Below are 20,834 nucleotides of genomic sequence, written 5' to 3'. Positions count from 1 at the left end.
GCACAAAAAGAGTCGTGATAAAAAAATAAATCCATTTCTTAATAAAGTTTTTCCATGAGCTCTTTTTCATGCTATGAAAAGATAATTTCGCTCGTTCAAAATTATAAATATTTTTTTCTTTTCAAATAAAATCAATACAACAAGCGAAGAAACATATGAATGGGAGGTAATGTACCAATTACCTTTTTATATATATATAACACAGAGATACACACACATTCACACATGCTAACTAGAAAATTGACTTTCTCACCAGTTTTGAGACTATATGGTTTGTTTTTGTTAAAGTCGACGTAAACTTCGCTGCTTAGGGTTGGCCAGGGTGACCTTTTGATAAGTTGTAACGTCGACAACGTCTTATGGAAGTTTAAAGACATCCCCTAAAGCAGCGAGAGACACACAAATATATAGTCTTATCGATGTTCAAAGCCGTCATGGCTGACCACCGACCCCATCAAAAGCCCATAAAGAAACAAACCTAGACTTTCTCTAAGTCAATCCTAAATCTACCTTTGTATATTTAACCCCTCCTCTGATCTCTTCTCCTTCCAAAAAACTAACAATCCAAACTTCATTGGTTCCTCCCTGTCTCTCTTCAAATGGGAAATGCAGTGTCTCCATGTTTCCATCAAAGTTCAAGAGCTTCATTTGTGAAGCTAATCTTCTGGGAAGGAACCACAAGAATCTTAACAGGCAGCAGCAAACACATAGCTGGAGAGATCATGTTTGAGAATCCAGACATGATGATTTGCCATGCAGATTCTTTCTTCATTGGTCATCCTGTTCCATCCCTGGCCATTGATGACGAGCTCATGCCAGGCCAGACCTACTTTGTTCTTCCATTAGATCGCTTCGCATTCAATGTTCTGTCAGCCTCTTCTCTTGCAGCCTTCAGCTCTAGCCCTGAACGAACCCCTATTAATTTCGGGGAGTCTCCTTTCCAGTACATAAAGGGTGCGGACGGTAGGGTTCTGATTAAGGTTGTGCCGGAATTTATAACCAGACTTGTAAATAAAGGTGGAGATCAAGATCAAACAGGTTCTGCTGCCCCTGCTAATAGTTTTCTTTGTAGCACTCCAGAGTTGAAGAAGCATTATGAACAGCTGGTTGGGTCAAAAGAACAAACATGGTCACCTAAACTCGATACCATCTCAGAGTACAAAATAAGGTACTCTCCCTGCAGGTTTATAGGGCTGGAGTGGAAACAAAAAGAGAAGGCATAATTAATTTGTGTTCTTAGATCAGTTCCATGTAGCTAGAGTATGAAATTACTTAGAAGAAATTAAGAGATAGATAGAAAAAACATTAGTGATTTCCATGTAGCTAGTGTATTTTTGTCCTTTTCATTTGATTATCAATTGTACATAAAATTATTATGTGATCAGATATAGTTGTGTTCATAGCAAGTACTTTTTGCCTCTTCAATATTGTGCTTGACTGTGACCTCATAATTTCCCAAGGAACAAGCTTTTTACGCTCTCATTATGCCTGCATAGTATACATATCAGGCTGGTTATTGGTTAAAAATATTAGATTAGTGTGTTAATATTGTTATTGATCAGCTTATTTATGAAAATTCCTTCCATGGTTAACAAACACCTAGCTAGCTAGCAGTACGTTAAGGAATTCTATATTAAGTTCTAATTAATTCTATTTCCTATTATATATTTTTTTTGTTTTTTCTTATCTTATTTTTAATGAAATCATTTCATTTTTCTAAAAACGATTATTCAACCTTCCAAGAGTCATCTTCTAAATAACTATCTTTTGATTAAGACACTCGATTATTTATATATATATATATATATATATAAACGTTTTAGGTCACCGCTTGCTTTTCTTTCTTTCTTTACAAAAAAGTGGTAACAGGACCACAAACCCCTTAAAAGTGGGGAGTATGCATGGTATCAATTAAGCTACAAGCACATCTTTGTGTGGAAATAATGCTAGCCACAACATCAATCTCATTAATTAATAGTGAAGAAATTAGGAGAGATTAATTTGAATAGTTTATCTTAAAACCTCTATGGTATTAAGCTAGCGAAGGTATGTCTTTTAAAACTAAAGTGTATATATATATATATATTAGTAAGTAATGATGTTTACTTTATCATAACAAGATATTTTATAAATAAAAAAGTTTTCAAAAAAAAACTTAGAGTTTATAGAAGTTTAAATCTATAACCATACAAAAACATAATTAATGACAAACATGCCTTCATCACAAAAATAATAACAGAATATTGACATACATACTAAGCATATATCAAATTTGTGATTGATATAAAAAAAACCTAGCATGCATACTAAAAATAAAATTAACCATGCTTAAATTAAAACAAGAAAGGTACTTATTTGTTGAAGCACAATAAGTAATAAAAATTTTTTTGTTGTTTTTAAGGATGAATTCTTTGTCCTTAAAACTTTATTACTCCTCACTTGTGCAGCTAAGATACTTGCAACATGCCTCTCAAGATTCCAACAATACCATCATGGTTTATATGCTCTTTTAAATAAGGTCTTCAAATAAAAGATTATGTAAACCAAATATATCTCAACAAGATGAACATAAGCTCTAGATTTGAGAGGAAAATCAAAGCATAAAAAGGATAAGAGAAACATTAAAAATAAAATGAGGAAGAGTATGTAAAATATGAAAAAAAATAAAAAGTTTAGAAACTCTTCACCTCCCTTTTTATAGTGAATTTTGAAAGCTAAAAAGTTGAAGAATTAATTATAAGAATCAATCCCTACTATTATGAATAACCACCATAAATCAAGAATTAAATATTAAAAAAAACCAAGAGTTTTTTTTAGTTGAAAAACAATGAGTTCTTTGAGATTAATTTATTATTCTCCTATAATTTGTTTATTTAAAACAAATTTTCAACAATCCCTTCCATGAATGGAAATTGTCTCACTAATTTAAAAATGACTCAAAGATTTATTAAGAGATACTGATTTGGTAGGTTATTACATTAAGAGGAGTAGCTTTTGGCTTTGAACCTTTCTTAATGTAATACTATTAGATGTACTCAGTTAAATAATAAACATGATGCCTTGAACTATTCAGCCTTTTTATATAAACCAAGATAATATTACTTATATAGTTCTCTACCTATATTTTTCTTTTAGTTTTTACTGTTATATTCATTTTGCATTGAATAACTCTTGGATTATGAGTGCTTTTAGAGAATTCAAACTTTATCAAAATTCTTGAAAAAACGATCACATCTCTCACTCATATAAATGATTTTTTATTTAAAGTATTATGTTATACTCCACTTGGTGTATCGAGATATGAAAATCATTAAGAGTTCAGCTCATCTTTTGTCACACTATAGCTAGCACTTATTTCATCATAGAAATAAGTAAAAAAAAAAAATCTAGTGTTACCAATAATGTTATATAACTTAGTTTTTTATTTGAACTTAGATCTTGTGATATCTAATTAGGCATGATCACCTTCAATACAATCTTTCATCTTTTAAAGGATTTAAACTCATTCCTCTCGATGAATTATACACATGACCTCTCTTGAAACCTTTGGTTAACAAATCCATAAATTTTCCTTTAACTTTACATATTTAATAGAAATAATCCCATTCAAAAGTAAATGTTTAAAGGAATTATGTCTACGACGTATATGTTTAGACTTCTCATTATACATATTATTTTATGCCGTTTTAATTGTTGATTGATTATCGCAAAGGATACAAATAGTTGATACTAGTTTTGACTAATATGGTATATCCTCTAAGAAACTCTAAATCCATTTGGCTTCATTTTTAGATTTATCAAGAGTAACAAACTCTGATTCCATCATGGATCTAATAATACATGTTTGTTTGGAAGATTTTCGTGACATAGCTACTCTACCAGGTATGAAGATATATCCATTTATGAATTTTAAATTCTTAGTTTTAGATATACAATTAACATCACTATACCCTTCAAATACTATTAGGTAACTGGTATAATATAGCCTATTATCCAAGGAGTACCTCAAATACTTGAATACCCTTCTTATTGCATTCTATTGATCCATACTTGGATTACTTGTAAATCTACTTAATTTACTATATGAGTAAACAATATCAAACCTTGTGCAATTTATAACATACATTAGGCTTTTAATTATTCAAGAATATTCCAATTGGTTTACCTCTATTCTTGAACAAATATATATATATTATATATATATATATATATATATATATATATATATATATATAAACTTCTTGAGAACTTTTTCAACATAATGAGATGGAGACAATATCAATTTATTAGACATCTTAAAAAAATTTATTCCTAGTATGACATCTGAAACACCTAAGTCATTCATGTTAAACTTTTTAGTTAACATTTTTTTTAATAGACTTGATCGTGTGATCATTGTTGCCTAAAATTAGCATGCCATCCATATAGAGACTTACAATGACATAACCTTTATATATGTTTTTAACATAAATACATTTATCAACTTTGTTGATTTTGAATTCATTTGATAACATAACCTTGCCAAAATTTTTATGTTATTACATGGGTGCTTGTTTCGAACCTTATATAATAATTTAACAAGCTTATAAACTTTATTTTCTTGTCCATTAATAACAAACCTCTCAGGTTGTTCTGTGTAAACCTTCTCTTTAAGGTCACCATTTAAGAAAACTATTTATATTCTTTTGATGTATTTCAAGCTTATTAATAGTTGCAATGAATATTAATGTTTGTAATGAAGTTATTCTCGACACAAGTAAATATGTTTCAATATAGTCTACACTTTTTTGTTGTCTAAAACTTGTAACAACAAGTCTAGCTTTATATTTAACAATGGTGTCACCAGCTTTCATTTTTTTTTTTAAGACCCACTTATAGCCTAATGTTTTACTTCTGTAAGGAAGATCTATTAGTTTCAATGTATGATTATTCATAATGGATTTAATTTTATTATTGATTTCTCATTCTAATAAGAAGCTTCTGGATAAGACATTGTCTTAGAGTAGGTTTGAGGTTAATTTTCTAACAAGTATATTAAATAATTAGGACAAAATGTTTTGGTTGTTTTTGCCCCTTTACTTTTTCTAAGCTCAACTTCATTATCGTTTGATTGATAATGATTATTTGAAATAGTCTCAATCGTTCTCTTAAATAAATGATTTTCTCATACTTTATTCCATGAAAACACATCCTAAAATAATATAGCATTGTACTCTTTGATTCCATAATAATTGTAGGATGAATATCATCAATACTCAACTTATGTACAAGAAATCAATATGCACTATTATCGTATGCATATCTGATCAATACACATAAAATTATATCATATCTTAAATTTTTTAGGATAAGGTATGCTACATTTACAAGACACCCCTATATTTTGAGTTATTTTTAGGAAAATCTTTTATCTTTTCATCATTTATATGGTGTCTTATCTAACTTTTTATGGGGTACTTTATTAAATATATAATTAGCAATTATAATTGCATCCCCTTACAACTTTTGAGGTGCTTCGAAAAATTATCAACATGACATTCATTATTTTTTTTATTGTCTGGTTTTTACGTTCCGCAATGATGTTTTGTTATGGTGAATAAGGAGCAATATTTTGGTGGATAATACCATTTTAGAAATAAAATTCATCAATTGATACTTCATATTCTCTACCTCTATCATTTCTTATTATCTTTATCTTTTTTGCTAAGTTGATTTTCAATTTTATTCTTGTAGTGTTTAAATATTTCAAGAGCTTCATCTTTAATCCTAAGCAAAGTGGTATAATAATATCTTATATAATCTTCTATAAAAGTAATGTAATACTTTTTTCTATCTTATTATCTTTATCTTTTTGCTAGGTTGATTTTCAACTTAATTCTTGTAGTGTTTAAATATTTCAAGAGCTTCATCTTCACTCCTAAGCAAAGTGGTATAACAATATCTTATATAATCATCTATAAAAGTAATGTAATACTTTTTTATACCTCTAGTTTGCATAAATTTCAAATCATCAATATTTGAGTGGATTAAGTCTAGGGACTCATTGCTTGTTTTAATTGTTATAAAATAAAGTTTTGTGCATTTTGATTCTACACAAATTTCAAACTTATGGTTTTTCTAAAAAATCATACTTGATAATAATTCATGGTTTATTAATTATTGCATAAATTATAATTCACGTGACATAATTTGTTATGTTATATATCTCAAGACTCATGCAAATAAAAAGAAGAGGTATTTTTATTTTTGTTCTTATCATTGGTTATAATGGTCATTACATTCATTTTAAAGAGGTCATTACACATATATTCCTTTCTTAAAAGCATACCACTTTTAGACAGTATAATTTTATTTAAAATCAATGTTAATATTTCTCTTCAAAGTTAAATTAAATTAAACCTTGAATATTGGTGAGGGTGTATTATTATTTATAAATGTTCATTGTAGTGTTCGCACATACATGTTTTACTGTTCATTTAGTCCAAATTTTTTTTTTGCTGGTGTTTATGAACATTACTTTATTTTTTGTGATATTTTTTATTTTAGTCTTCAAAGTTTGTTTTTGTTGCTTTTTATCCTTTGTTTTTATGCAAAGCAAGAGGGGTGAAATTAAAGAGAAAGGAGCCGATTGAGATGAGTTTAGCTATTTATTTTGATAAAAAAAAAAATATTGTTGATGTGATCTCTATATTTAAAGCGTGTTTGCGAGTGTATTTATAAAAAAAACTATATTACTTTTTATTCAAATTATTTTTTATATTTTTATTTAACTATATAGCATTAAGATTATTTCTTTTGCAATAAAATTCATTATTTCAACAATGTTTTTTTTTAAATCATAAAAAAGCAAGAATTTCATCCAAATTAAAAAAACTGAATTGATTAATATGTAATAAAATGATATCTAAAACATAATTTCTCTTGTTTAATTATAATTAACTTGGATCAAACACTAAGGGAAAAAAATCACAAAGGGCCATACAAAAAGAACACATGATAATATTATTTTTCTTAAGAGGCTAGGAAGTCATAATTTTTAGCCAAAAAAAACCCATTATGAGCAGTGTTTTACTCAAAAATTATAATATCCCAATTTTCAACACAATTGCATACACACATGATACATATATTATAAATTCCAGGTAAAATTCCCGTGAACTGGTTAAAGTTTTGGTAAAATAAAAAATAATAATAGTAACAGTAGTAATTGAAAGCTCCAACGATTCAAGCTTGGAGAGACTTCCTAAGGATGATCTGATGCGACCAATAAGATGACTGTCAGCAAGATTGAGTGAACGGAGATCCTTTAGGTCGCCGATGAATCAAGAAATTCAGCCTTCAAATATTTTGCTTGAGAGATCAATGGCAATGAAGAATTCGAGGACCTTTACATGTGATCTATATGCGCCCTTGTTATTGAATAATTGCCTCATCAGCTGCTGTATTAGGCAAGGGTAAGGTCACATCTGCTTCCATATCAGTTGAACTGTCTCCGGCTATTTTCATAGCATTCCAATTGAAGCAAGGCAATCAACCTGAGAAATTCTTCCCGGAGAGGTCAACGGTGCGCAGCTTTGGAAACTTGGAACTATCCCCCAACAAACCTTCGAAGTGATTAGATCGCAAAATGAAAACCTTCAGTTCTTGGAGCGCTCCCAGCCTGTGTCCGAGGAATCTTGCCGTGAAACTAGTTCTTTCCTGGGTGCTCAGCAGTTCAAGAGAAGCACCACAATTTTCCAAACAACGAGGAAGCTTGCTACTCAAGTTGTTGTTTGAACAAATCAATGGCATGAAGAGAATTTAGACTATAAATGAGAGCTGAAATTTTCCCCAATTTTTTTAAAAATATTTTAAAAAAAAATTGAAATTTTTTTAATTTTTTATTAACTTCAAAATAATATGTTTTTAATATTTTTAAATTATTTTAAAATGCTAATGTGAAAAATAATTTTTTAAAAAATAAAAAAAAAATATAATTAACATATATTTTAATATGAAAAGTTATTTAAATTATAATCACCTTACCAAACAAACTCAAATATATTAGTTTTCAAATCTGTACTATCATAGAATCACGACCCGTGAGAAAGTCTTTAAAAAAGATCCACTGTTCCATTGTATTTTTAGTTATGTCAAAAAAACCAATTTGTATTGGCCATGAATTTAATAATTTCATAAAAATAAATTAAAATAAATAATAAATCTCAATTCACAACAATAAATGATATAAAATTAGAAAACAAAGAAAATAATACTAAAATACTGTTCGTTTCAACATTACAGCTTTAATTTCCCTCCTCAGTCAATTTCAGTTAGTCTTTTATCTATATTTAATGATAATATTAAAAGAAAAAACACACATCACAAAACATTGATGAAGAATCGCGCATGATTTGCCACAATGATAAAATCAAGACCATAGTTTAACATCCATAAAAATCAACGATCTGCTGTGCTCGTTGAAAAATGTGGTTTGAGGTTTTATCCTTCTGCCGACTATCCTTGCCTAATAGTAATTTCTTCTTATTACATTATTTGTTGTGACAATTAAGCTGTCAAAATCCAAAGTGCCTCCCTATTTTGTCGCGGATGGGCTAAAAGCCCAAGATTGAAATAGAACGGGCCCAAACATGCCAAAAGTGGTTTACTTTTCGGCTGGTGTACCAGAGGGCCCGTTGCACCCTTAGGCCTGTGGTCTGGTTTCTAAACAGGAAAGCGACATTATTATTAAATTTTTTATATTATTTTGATATACTGTATTAAAAATAAAAAATTATTATTTTAATATATTTTTAAATAAAAATACTTTAAAAAAACAATACCTAATATAATAAATATAATAATTTAAAGAATAAAAAAAAATAATAATAAAAAGGGTTGTTATCCCTTTGCCGAATCTGGAACGACGGTTCGTGACTGGCCCTCTCTTTTCTTTTTTATACAACCGTGCGCCTCGAGACACGTAATACGTATCTAGGCCTTCTATTATAGGGCTCTGAACTGTGGATCGTCGTAGACCTCTCTTTTCCAGATTCCCTCCAAAACCCAGCACAAATCTCCTACACCCACGCGCCCATAATGGGCCAGGAATCAAGGAATCGGATTTCCTTGGATGAAAAAACCATTTTTTTTGTTTACTCCGACCAATATATATATATATAAAAGATTGATTCCTTTAGCATAAATTACGATACCTGAATTCACTTTAAATTATGATTTTAAGATTGTCTTTTTTATAAATAATATATAATAAAAAACAAGTTATATTATAAATATGTTTAATAAGAATGACTTGAAACAAAAAATATAAAATGTACTATTAGTAAAATTTACAAGTTAAAAATTTTAAAAAATTAACTTTTATTAAATCAAAATTTTGACTCTATTTTTTAATCATTTTTTTATTTATATTAAAAATTATTTATAATCAAGTATGACTTTTTACGAGTCAAGAGTTATCCAATATCCTGTTTATTTTTAATGAGAAAAACCCAGATATTTTTTTAAAAAAAATATGACCAAATCCACCCATTCATCCATCAACAGCTCCCATTTTTAAATTTGAAGTATCAATCGAATCTTACAATTTCATTAAAAAAAACTTTTTTTTTAATCGCACCACGTTGTTTAGAACGATGATTGCGCACCTCTAATTTGGAGGGATATTTGGTTTCAAATCAAAGCTTATTTTATGAAGAGCAGAAGTCAAAACGAGGTTTTGTAAAATCAGATGAGCATCCTCTCCAGGTTCAATGGCACAAAAACAGGAATTAAGTTCAGAAAATGTGCTTGTCTTTTAAACCTTTAATCGATCATGCATCCAGTTTTATTTAAAAGTATGGTTATATTTATTTTTTTAAAGTGTTTTTGTTTTAAAATATATTAAAATATTATTTTTTAATTTTTAAAAAATTAATTTAAAAACAAACAAATTTAATATTATTTTAAAAGAATATACATTAAAAAAAAAAAAAAAAACATAAAAACAGACTCTTCCCGTTGCCGACTCCTAAACGGACAGCGGGAGGTGAACAACGAAGCCATCTTTCGTGTTTCTTTACAGTGGAGAGTACGGGCGGCTGTGTGAAGGATGGGCACGGAGCGTGTTCATGGAGAAAGCACGTGCGCGTGCTCTGTAACTCACTGTTGAGTTAGAGGAAGCAAGAAAACAAAAGGTCAGTAGGGAGACTGTAAGACTAGAGAGAGACTAGAGAGAGAGAGAGAGAGGAGAGTTTTTATTGAAACAGCAGTAACAGTGTGGTTATCATAGCTACTCCTCCTACTACTCAGAAACACAGGGCTCGAGGGAAACTAAGCCTCAGCCTCGTGATGTGGGTCACCTATTCCCTAAAAGCTGCTCCTCTGCTTCTTCCCTACTCCACCCTAGATCTGTAATGGGCGCTGTATTACAATATCATCACCACAGCCCACACTGTGACTCCACTCTCGGCTCGTCATGCATGTCTCCGTGTGTCTCACACGTCCCCTAGCAATAGTATCTCCAGGAAGATTCTTCGGATTCATTATCTGTTTGTGTGTGCATCCATGGACAATTTCTTCACCTTGCGTATATTTTAAATTTTAAGCATAATGTAGGTGAAATAAGTCATATTTATCATCTACATCAATCGCTATCGTATTACCTATGCGATTTAAAATTACAAATTTCCTATATCAAATCTCTCTATAATACTAGTGTGTTATCTATACTTGTTTGTTTCATAGATTTTAAATGATCATAATTTTATTTGTTTTTGTTTTTTAAATAAAAAAAGACAAACAAAAAAAGGAATACAAACCCTTTGGGTGAAAGGTCGATACTGGAAAGAAAAGCAAGAAATCTCACTGATAACGCACTTTGTTTGAGAATCTGTCCCTTTTTATTTGTATTTATTTGAAATGTGGCTGTATGTGACTACCTCTTTATTCCTGGATATCGGGCGACTCAACAAGAACAGGAGGAAGAGTAACTTGACCGGTTGGAGAATTTATTTATGAAAGATTGCTAGTGGTCATTATATAGATGTTCAGAGAGAAAACGTTCAGAGAGCCGGTGTGTCGTGGCGTGTTTAGAGGTCTGAGAGCGCCGCTTTCCTTTCGAAAGAAGTGAGTTCTTTTTTCTTTTTTCTTTTTTTTAAGAGTGTGTGTGTGTGTGTCTGTGCTTGTTGGGTGGCGAGGGTGACTGTGTGCGGTGTTGTGATCTGTAAATAGCTTCTCTGTCTCCTCTTTCCCACTCCGTTTTTCTTTTTTACTGTTTTTCTTACTCTGTTTCTCTGCCTCCTCGCCACTGTAAAGGTCTTCTTCACTTTGCCTGCCTCCACGTTCATATCAAAACTCATTCTTTTTATTATTATTGTTGTTGTTGAAAGAGTATTTGTTTTATGCACCGGGTCGTTGTTAAATTATTTATAGTTGAAAATATCAAGTTAATATTTTTTATATTAAAAATAAATATATAAATGGAGGGATAGGATAGGCCGATCGTGCGAATGAGAACGACATTCGATTTGACAAATTTATAGAGTCCTTGAAATTGGACAAGACAGCTAGCTCAATTGGTTGGACTTTGACAAGTTTATTTTTCACCTTTTATTCAAGAAGCATGATAGCTAGAGCAATAAGAGGAAGGAGTTGGATTTGTGAGGGTAGAACTGACAGTTTTGACGGATAAATTTCATTCATAGACATTGAAATTATCTCTTTCCCCTTTCTCCTTTCAAGTGGTTTTAATTTGTTTTAATTTTTAAAAAAAAAAGTCTCTTCTATTTGTTATTATGTTTTCATACATGATAAATTTTCATTAAAAAAAAATTATAATTACTTTTATTTTTTTTGCTTTACAGTGATTTTCGTTGCATAAAAAGTATTTTAGGCTTAAAGAAAAAAAAAATTCACTAGCAATAAATTATTTTCATATACGTCGGTGTGAGAGAGGAGCTTGAATTATAAAATAGTTAATATATTTGCATTCATATGTACTTTTGATGGAATATTGAAAGAAAAATAAGATTAAAGGAAAAAAAAAAAAAAAACACATTTAAGATCTGAGCCAAATGCTTCATAGAGTCACTCGCATCCTAAGCCATATGCTTCACTTGCTCTCCACATAATTATTCATTATGAACCTCCTATTTGATCGATGCCTAAATGGCATGACATGGTTTCGTAGGGGAACTAAATGTGATGTTTTTTTTAAAATAAATAAATTAGCACCTTAATTAAAAGATTTTTACATAATGATATTATTTTAAAATATCTTGATAAAATATTATATTTTTATCTTATTATGCTTAGTAAATACAACATATAAATATCATTTTTAAAGATAACTATAAAAATTTAATTAATATCGCCACAAACTTTGAATTGACATCAATAAAACTAAATGTTTAGCCTGACGACCCAATGTATTTGGGCTTGTTAATGAGTTTTTTTAATCTATTCTTTTTAATTTTTATTTAGGTGAAACATGAATTTATTAAAAAAAATTATAAGATCCAATTAAGATGTTGACATGAATCGTTGATTTAATGATCTACGATATAACATGTAATTTAGTTAAAATATTTTACTTCTAATTTTATGATTTTAGTTAAAAATATTTTACTTGTAATTTTACGATTTTAGTTAAAATATTTTAGTTGTGATTTTATGATTTTATAATTCGAGTTTATATTGTATGTTCTGTGTCGTGTCAAAAAAGCGTTTTTGACAACCTTGATATCAAACGTTTACAAATTTTATAAAGCTCGTATAGATGCTAAAAATCTCAAATGAGAAGACAAAACATAACCTAGACAAGAATGTCATAAATAAAAACTAGAAAAAGAGAGTGTCATCAGCAATCATTACAGGAATAGAAGACGAAGGGGACATGGAAGCAAAAGATGAAAAATCTAGAGATATGTGATGTAAAGCACCAGAATCTAAGACCCATTCAGAATGTGACATACCTGAAGAACTATGAGGTAACTGACCCAAGAAAGAAGAAGCGGACATAGCTTGTGGTTGTAATGAAAGAAACTTCTAAAATTGCTTAATCATAGTACTAGCATCAATGAAAGGACCTGATGAAACTATTGTTGTAGTATTATCATATGGTGGTTTGTAATCCAATGGTGGTCTATGAGCATTAGACTGTGATGAACTGTCAAACTTCCAAGCTTGATTTTGTTGTCTTAACTTCGAACTTTGAGCTTTCTAATGACCTTTATGCTTATGGAAACTGCACTCATCGACGACAACCCTTGTGTAAGGCTTATTTTGATTATTAAAGAACAACTTAGAAGGTACTACTAGCACAAAACAATTAGAAGTAGAAATAATTTCCTTTTATAAATAAGATTGAAGATGTATTTCTTCAGCTAATAACTCATTGAAAACTTAGTCAATAAAAGGCAATGAAGAACGATGCAAAATTGAATCTCTAAGTCCTTCAAAAGCAATGTGAAGTGCCATTAAAAACTGCATCAATTATTAATGCTCTATACGAGCAATATAGGCACTACATACCTTTAATTTTATCAATTCTGTAAGAGTCAATTGATCCCAAAGATTTATCATAATAAAATAAAACTCTTGAATACTCATATTTTTATGGTGAAGAGCTCGTATGTCATTCTCTAATTGGTATTGCTTTATAAAATTTAATTGCATGAATAACCTTTATAGATGATCTCAAACTTTCTTTGTTGTTTTATACTTCGACAACCATGTACCTATAGAATGCTCAACAAAATTGTTAATCCAAGTAATAATCTTTGCATTATTTGCTTCTCATGAGTCTATCAAAGCAACATAACCCTTATCAATATTCTTAGGTATCATAGAAGTTCCATTAACATATCCCCACATCATTTCACCCTTAAAAAAAAAATTCATCACATAATTCCAATACGAATAATTTTTTTTATTCATCCTCACACTCACAGACTTAATTGAATTATCTTTTTCAATTGCCATAATCAATAAACAAATAGAACCAGAACGAAAAATAAAGGAAAATGAAATATAAGATTGCAAAACTGAACAAATATCTTCTCGAAGTTGGATCCATAAAAGTCGTGTTTAAGATTAAGCCTTGTTCCATGAAATCATGCTCTGATACCATGCTAAACAATCCAAGAAAATAAAGAGAAATACAAAAATAAAAGAGAATAAGGTTAGGGTTTCTTTGATACTGCATGATGTGATCACAATAGTCTAAAGGAATAGATTTAACCTAAATAAAAAAAGAATATATAAAGGCTAAACTAAAAAGAAAATGAAAATATTATTCTAATCTTAATAAATAAAACAAAATAACACTATATTTCTTAATAGATAGATTGACCCAAATCAATAAAACTACATCTTCTAAAAAAAAAATTAAAAAATTAAGATAACATTGTTTTTTTTTTTTTAAATCAAATTATATTTTGATCAGATCGCTTGAATTTGATCAGATCGACTTTCTTTTTTTTAACCTGACTTGAGCTAGGTTCTGGATTGATTAACCGGGTCCAACTAAATTTAATAAAATTGTATTGCATAACTAACCAACTAGTTATAGAAAATATCTTATATTTATTCTTTATGAGGAAATGTTTTGGAAAGTTTTACAAGCATCGACTAATCACAGAAAGGTGCCTATAATTGTGTTAGAGGATTAATTCATAAAATTCTAATAACCTAGATCTACTAAATCTCATAAATAACTTCCATCTTCATTATACCATCTAAAATTCTCATTTATGCTTAAAATGTGAGATTATTAAATAACATCAAATGACATTAGATCAAACAAAAAACATGAGAAGTCTACATTATTAGTTAATTATAAGGTTCTGCTTGGTCACACTGTGATTGTAAATGAAACATTTATTTTAATGGATTATAAAAAGAGCATGGAAAAGGATATTTGAGCCTTTTGTTTTCTAATAAAGAAATTCCATTATGCCTCTCGTTTAATCAACTTTTCTAAAACAATATATTTGTTTTTTTACCTTTAAAGTATGCTTTGTGTGTTTTAAGATTAGGATCTATGAGAAAAACAATAAATGTTTTAAAAGAGCTTTAACTTCAAGGAACAAAGATGTTTGTTCTTGAGTTTTAAGTGAGTTAATGCTCCGAAATCTATAAAAGTTTATCTTATAGGATAAAAAGTTATGAACCCTTACCTGGATGGTTCAAAGGTATTTATATCCCCTGAACCTTGTCATTTTCGGAGAAGGGAAGGACTAGAAAGTCCTCTGCTTTTGGTGGCATTAATGAAAGATAAATATCCCTTAGATATATTAATGAGACAATAAGTATGAAAGGTTTCTTAAGAGATCTAGTATACACCTATAAGTATAAACAAATCATTACATCAACATGAATTATTATTCTAGATAGAAAGGTATGACGGTTTATCATACCTTCAATACTTTTATTTTAGAGGATCATCTAGGATCATACACTTGGTCTTAAAACTTGGTAATTGTTGAATTCAAATGCTTTAGGTCTGACATATTTTTCAGATCCACATGTCATTGAGCTTAACTGACCGCTAAGTTCAAGTTTTTTGAATTTGAAATGTTTGTTAAACCCATGTTACTTTAGGCTTGATTGACTGCCAAGTTCAAGCTCTTTGGGTCTGCTATGGTTATCAGACTCACGCTGCCTTGGGTTTACTAACTGCCAAGTCCAAGCTTTTTAAGTCATGCTAGACCCATGTCATCTTGGGCTCAACTGGTTGTTAAGCCCAAGCTTTTTATGCTTGGCATACTTGTCAAACCTTAACTATCTACCATATTTATCAAACTCATTTTATATAGTTTTTTTATATATATAAAAATCTTAATCAAGAAAAATACCATTCATCTAATAGATTCATGGTGGTTTGTATGTGTGTGTGTGTTTATATATATATATATATATGAGCCCTTGTCAATGTATCTCTATAGGTGGTAAGATGTTCAATGTATTTGTTATTTATTATTGAGTTTCTTAAAAACGAAGGTACAGTGGACCAGCATGGCACCAAAAAACTAATTTCCTAATTCTTGGCTCTGCTTTGTTGAGACGTACTTTGCACAAATTCCTTGCACACCATGTGGCTAGAAGGCATACATACGTTAAATGCTTGTCTTCTTCAAAGGTGGGGGATTGACCAGGATTGATTAAGATGGTGGGAACGAGACAACGCCTACCCAAGACCCCAGGGGTAGCCCGGATCGAGCTAGGGCTCCATATCTGAGGGAAGTAGGAGATTTCCCGATTAGGCCTCCGGTGCTCCCTTAAGACTATCAAATTGAAATCCTATATTGCAAAAAACATTCGGAGACGTATTTTATGAGCAAAATGTCAGAATACATAAAGGAAAATGTAAAAATTCAGGAATAATTTCCATGTTTTATAACCTTTTATGATAAAATTTTAGCCTGGTTTAGTCTCAATTAGATTATGATAAAATCACTATTATGCCCCCGGTTCAAAATGAAAAGTTGTCTTGTTCTTCAAAATTAGCTGCAAAGTGGAAATGAAAAGAAGATGAAGCAGAAGAAAAAGGAATAACTTCTTCAAGAAATGATTCCCAAAGGATACTATGGATTTGGAATCGTCATGGTCGGTGATTAAATTAATTGAAGCGACTTAAAGAGGCTGTGTGAGAAATATACTTAACAGCTTTCTTTTCAAATTAAATAAACAAAACCATTAAATTATTAATTAATCAAATGATCACCAAACTAATTAGTAATGGTAATTAACAATTAATAAATGATTAACAAGCTAAGAGAAGGATTTAAAAAATAATAATCTAAGTATTGCAAGATAGTTATTATGCTTTAAAATATCGATATTTAAATATGTCATGTTTTTGAAGCGCCACAACTGTCAATCAGTTAACTGGTTGGATACAATTGTTTCAAATAAATTATGTGAATGACTTAACATATATATTTATGAACCAAAAGAACAGGTTTATACGTAAAAAAATAGTTTAATGGCTCATCAAAATATTAACTTAAAAACATCATAACTTTTAATCCAATAATTAAAATTGAATTGTTACTTTGAATGTCAAATCTTTGTATTGAAAAAATATCACTCAATTTGATTTTTGATTTTGATAGTTATGTAATTTTTTTTTTTTAAAAAAAGAAAAGACCAGTCGGCCATTTTAACGAACAAATAAACATGTTATCCCCGTATCATGTTATACCTAAATTTAAAAAATATCACAATTATAAACAGCAATATTAATTTAAAAAAAAAAAAAAACATGATTCCTAGCCACAACATCCAAAGATATATTATTTCTTCGAAACTCTTTACACCCGTATTATTTTTCCAATTATTTATGTTTTACATGTTAATAGCCCAATTTTTTATCCCTGAGAGAGGAGGGGGCAGAGAAGAGACAGGGCACAGCGCTCAAGGGAAAGGCGAAGAATAATAATGAGTGGACCCCAACCAAAATTAACGGAGGTGGCGTGATGTCTCAAAGATGCCGTACATTTGGTGGGTCCCAAATTCACCTCTCAAGTCCTCCCAATAATTTCCCCTTGGTAAACACCATCTCTATGTTAATCAAATTATTAACCCCACCACCTTCCTTTCAGCGTTGTTGTTAATATTATTATCATTATTAATTACTTTACTTCATGGTTAATCTTCCTTCTGGTTTTCAGAGTAACCGGCAGCATGGCAAACTGGCGACGGAGGTGATTGCCCGGAAATAGAATGTATACTCTCTCTCGTCTATGAACAACGAAGAATGAGATAAAACTGAAGGTTCTCAAGAATTTGAGCACAGACATGTAAATTGCACAGCTTTGAAATTATTATCTTGGAATTACTTGCTTGTACAAACCCATATTAAAATTGTTTGGATGATGTAAATAAACCTTTATATTTTTCAATGAAATAATTGAGCTCATGGTGCGTGGAATGTTATTTTGTCATTTTCGCTTTAGATTAGTAAGGTTGAAAGTGAGGGATTTTGAAATTGCAAACATTTTGCTTTTTAGTATGGACAACATATCAATAATAATTATAATATGAGACTTTATTTTAGAGCGTGGATTCGGTTATTTTTTAATATGTTTTTTTATTTAAAAATATATTAAAATAATATATTTTTTATTTTTTAAAATTATTTTTGATATCAACACATTAAAATAATCTAAAAACAACTAAAAAATATTAATTTAAAACAAAAAAAAAATAATTTTTTTAAAATATTTTTAAAACACAAAATAAACAAGTTAGGAAATACTGAATCCTTTTGTTCCTCGAGAGGATAAGTGGTTTACTGACTTGTTGTTTTCTTTCTAAGTTAGCAGCATAATTTTGTTGCTTATGTGCTAAAATATAATAATTGATTTTGTTAATTTAATAAATTAATTGATTTCTTAATTATAAATTAAGTTTTTTTAATCATGATCCGACTTGTAATAAAATTAAATTACAGACTGCGTGAATTGTGTTGAATTGGATGTGAATTAACTTTTTATCTATGCCATTTTGAATATATTTTTTAGTTAAGATGTTATTTTTTAGAAAAATATTAAAAAAAATAGAAATAGAAATAAAATAAAATAAAATAAAAATTTATATTACAAATATCTCGGATTAGTTTGCGGGCATCAAATTAGATCTTTATATACAAAATAAGATTTACGAAACAAAACTTACAGCCTATAATGTGTAGTTATCAATATTTATAGACAAAGAAAAGTGAACTGAAAACCACATGAGTAGCGTAACATCTTTGATCCTTCTAATTTAGTAACTTGGCCATCGACCTTTATGTTAAAAATAGAAAAACCCGAAAGCATGTATGCTTCTTGGGGTGATGTTTCAGCTAGGGTTAGGGTCCAAAAGTAGGCCTAGACGAGTTCTGTAGGATGTTGATTTGTATGCAATGATTAAGGATGACTGTTTCTAATAATGAAGTTTAGTCGGAGCAAATCGGTGATACAAGAGATTGCAATTTGCAGTTTAGCAGATGGCTTTACATAAAGCTAATTGATTGCCTGAAAATCACAAAAAAGTTGGCTAGTGGGCTTAGCAATCTTTCTAATTTTGGAAAGTTTGACAGTTGACAGTAATCTTTCCCGATTTCAATGGTGATTTGGTGTAATTCGCGACAACACTTCGTTTTCTTCTCATAGGGGTCTAGGAGAAGAAATAGCTTCGACAGTATACTCTAACTATTTAAATAGAGTTGCATTTTTCCTAATATATATATATATATATAGCCCTCAGCACCAAAGAACAGCAGGGTGAAATAGCTACGACAGTGTACTCTAATTATTTAAATCTCTATTGAGTTTCTTGTATCCTTGTCTCAATCAATCCTCAAAGTATTAGGTTTGTGTTTTAATTGTTATTGATTTTAATTTTGAATTAATTATATGTGCAAAAATTGTTTTCCCAAAACTTGTTTTTTCCCTTATGGTTTTTTTTTTTTTTAAAAAAAAAACTTTGGTCATTATTCTGGTCAGATTTGGCCGAAATCCTCCTTGAATTTTAAGAAAAATGCTTTTAGGTGGCTTCCACTGCCACAAGCGGCAACGCCAGCATCATTGGCATGCCTGGCTATGCTACGGTCACAGCCTGTCGCTGCTAGTTGCAGCCATAGCAGCGCCAAGGCGCGGCTGAGCATCCATGCGCGCGGTTGTTGCCTTGCAGCACATCGGCAGCCATTTTTATCGCTGTTGTGGCTGCTTTGGTGGTGGCTAGTGTGCTCTGTGCCGGAAGTAGCTCTTATGATTCTACCCATGAAGCATTTTTTAGGGTTTTGGAGCAAAATAACGAATTTTCCCCTGGCTCTTGAACCTAATTAGTAATTACAATGGGTATTTTAAGGCATAATTATGATTTTATCTCTTCATATATAAAATATTGATTTTATATTTTAAAATTAAAACTTAAATTAAATTAATTATCCTGATAGTATAAGGATTGAATTAAAATGTTTTTTTTTCAAATTTTTGAATTTTGTAATATCCTAATAGGATCATGATTTAATTAAATTGTTTAATTAAAATAACATTTAAAAAATAATAGCTTTTCTAAAATAAATAGAGTTTTTTAAGCCATAAAAATTTGTTTGTTTGACTCTAAAATAATTTAGGATGTTAACAAGAATTTTAATATGGTTAATTTTTTAACTAAATTTTGAAAATTATTTTTCATAGTAAATTTGCATTAAATAAAAATTATCATGTTTAGAAAATTATCAAATTGGACTTGATTTAATATTCCCAAGTGTTAAAAATATTATTTTATAAAATTAAATATATAGCCAATAATTAGAATTGAAGCATGTAATATATTTATTTATACATAAATGTGCTGGTAAAGAAAACCTAATGCATTGAGGTTACTTCATGTGGAAGTATTACTGGGCACCGATGATTATGGTAAAATTGTGTTCTTTGGCTGTGAGTTGTGACATAAATTCCTTTCAAAATCGTTATCAATGAAGGCTTCACAGTCAACGAGAAGATTTGTTTTGAGATCCATTGAGGCTGCTTTATGGAAGCATGTCGATCTTTTTAACACGCTCGTGATCTAAAGATATCGTCCCATATAATCATAATTGTCAGATCAGATATAGGAACTGACATGGGAAGGAGCTTGGTTATTTGGTCGATAGGTCCATTCATGGATTTGATTGCTCGGTCAATTATTTTTATTTAAACATGGTCATTTTGTTTTTTAAATTTGTTTAGATGTTAGATTTGATCAAATTTAGGCTAAGTTTCACTGAGTTATCCAAGTTATTAAAAACACGTTTGAGTTACCCATTCTAATTAAGTTTTGAGCTATAGATTTTTTAAATCAATTACTTCAACCTAGAT

The 20,834-nt window shown here is 29.8% G+C and overlaps 1 protein-coding gene across 1 annotated transcript; it reads left to right on the top strand.

The window, feature by feature from the left end:
• Window positions 1-503: 503 nt before the first annotated feature.
• On the top strand, window positions 504-1,537 carry LOC118055547 (uncharacterized). Its single transcript, XM_035067474.2, has one exon. It carries the CDS (start codon window positions 600-602, stop codon window positions 1,221-1,223), a length of 624 nt encoding a protein of 207 aa, XP_034923365.1. The 5' UTR covers window positions 504-599; the 3' UTR covers window positions 1,224-1,537.
• Window positions 1,538-20,834: the final 19,297 nt, after the last annotated feature.

Source organism: Populus alba, chromosome 1, assembly GCF_005239225.2.
Source record: "Populus alba chromosome 1, ASM523922v2, whole genome shotgun sequence".
NCBI lineage: Eukaryota > Viridiplantae > Streptophyta > Magnoliopsida > Malpighiales > Salicaceae > Populus > Populus alba.
Note: the sequence above shows the minus strand (reverse complement) of the source record. Positions and strands in the feature narration are given on the sequence as shown.

Coding starts and splice junctions, on each gene's coding strand:
- LOC118055547 (XM_035067474.2), top strand. CDS start 600: ATGGGAAATGCAGTGTCTCCATGTTTCCATCAAAGTTCAAGAGCTTCA.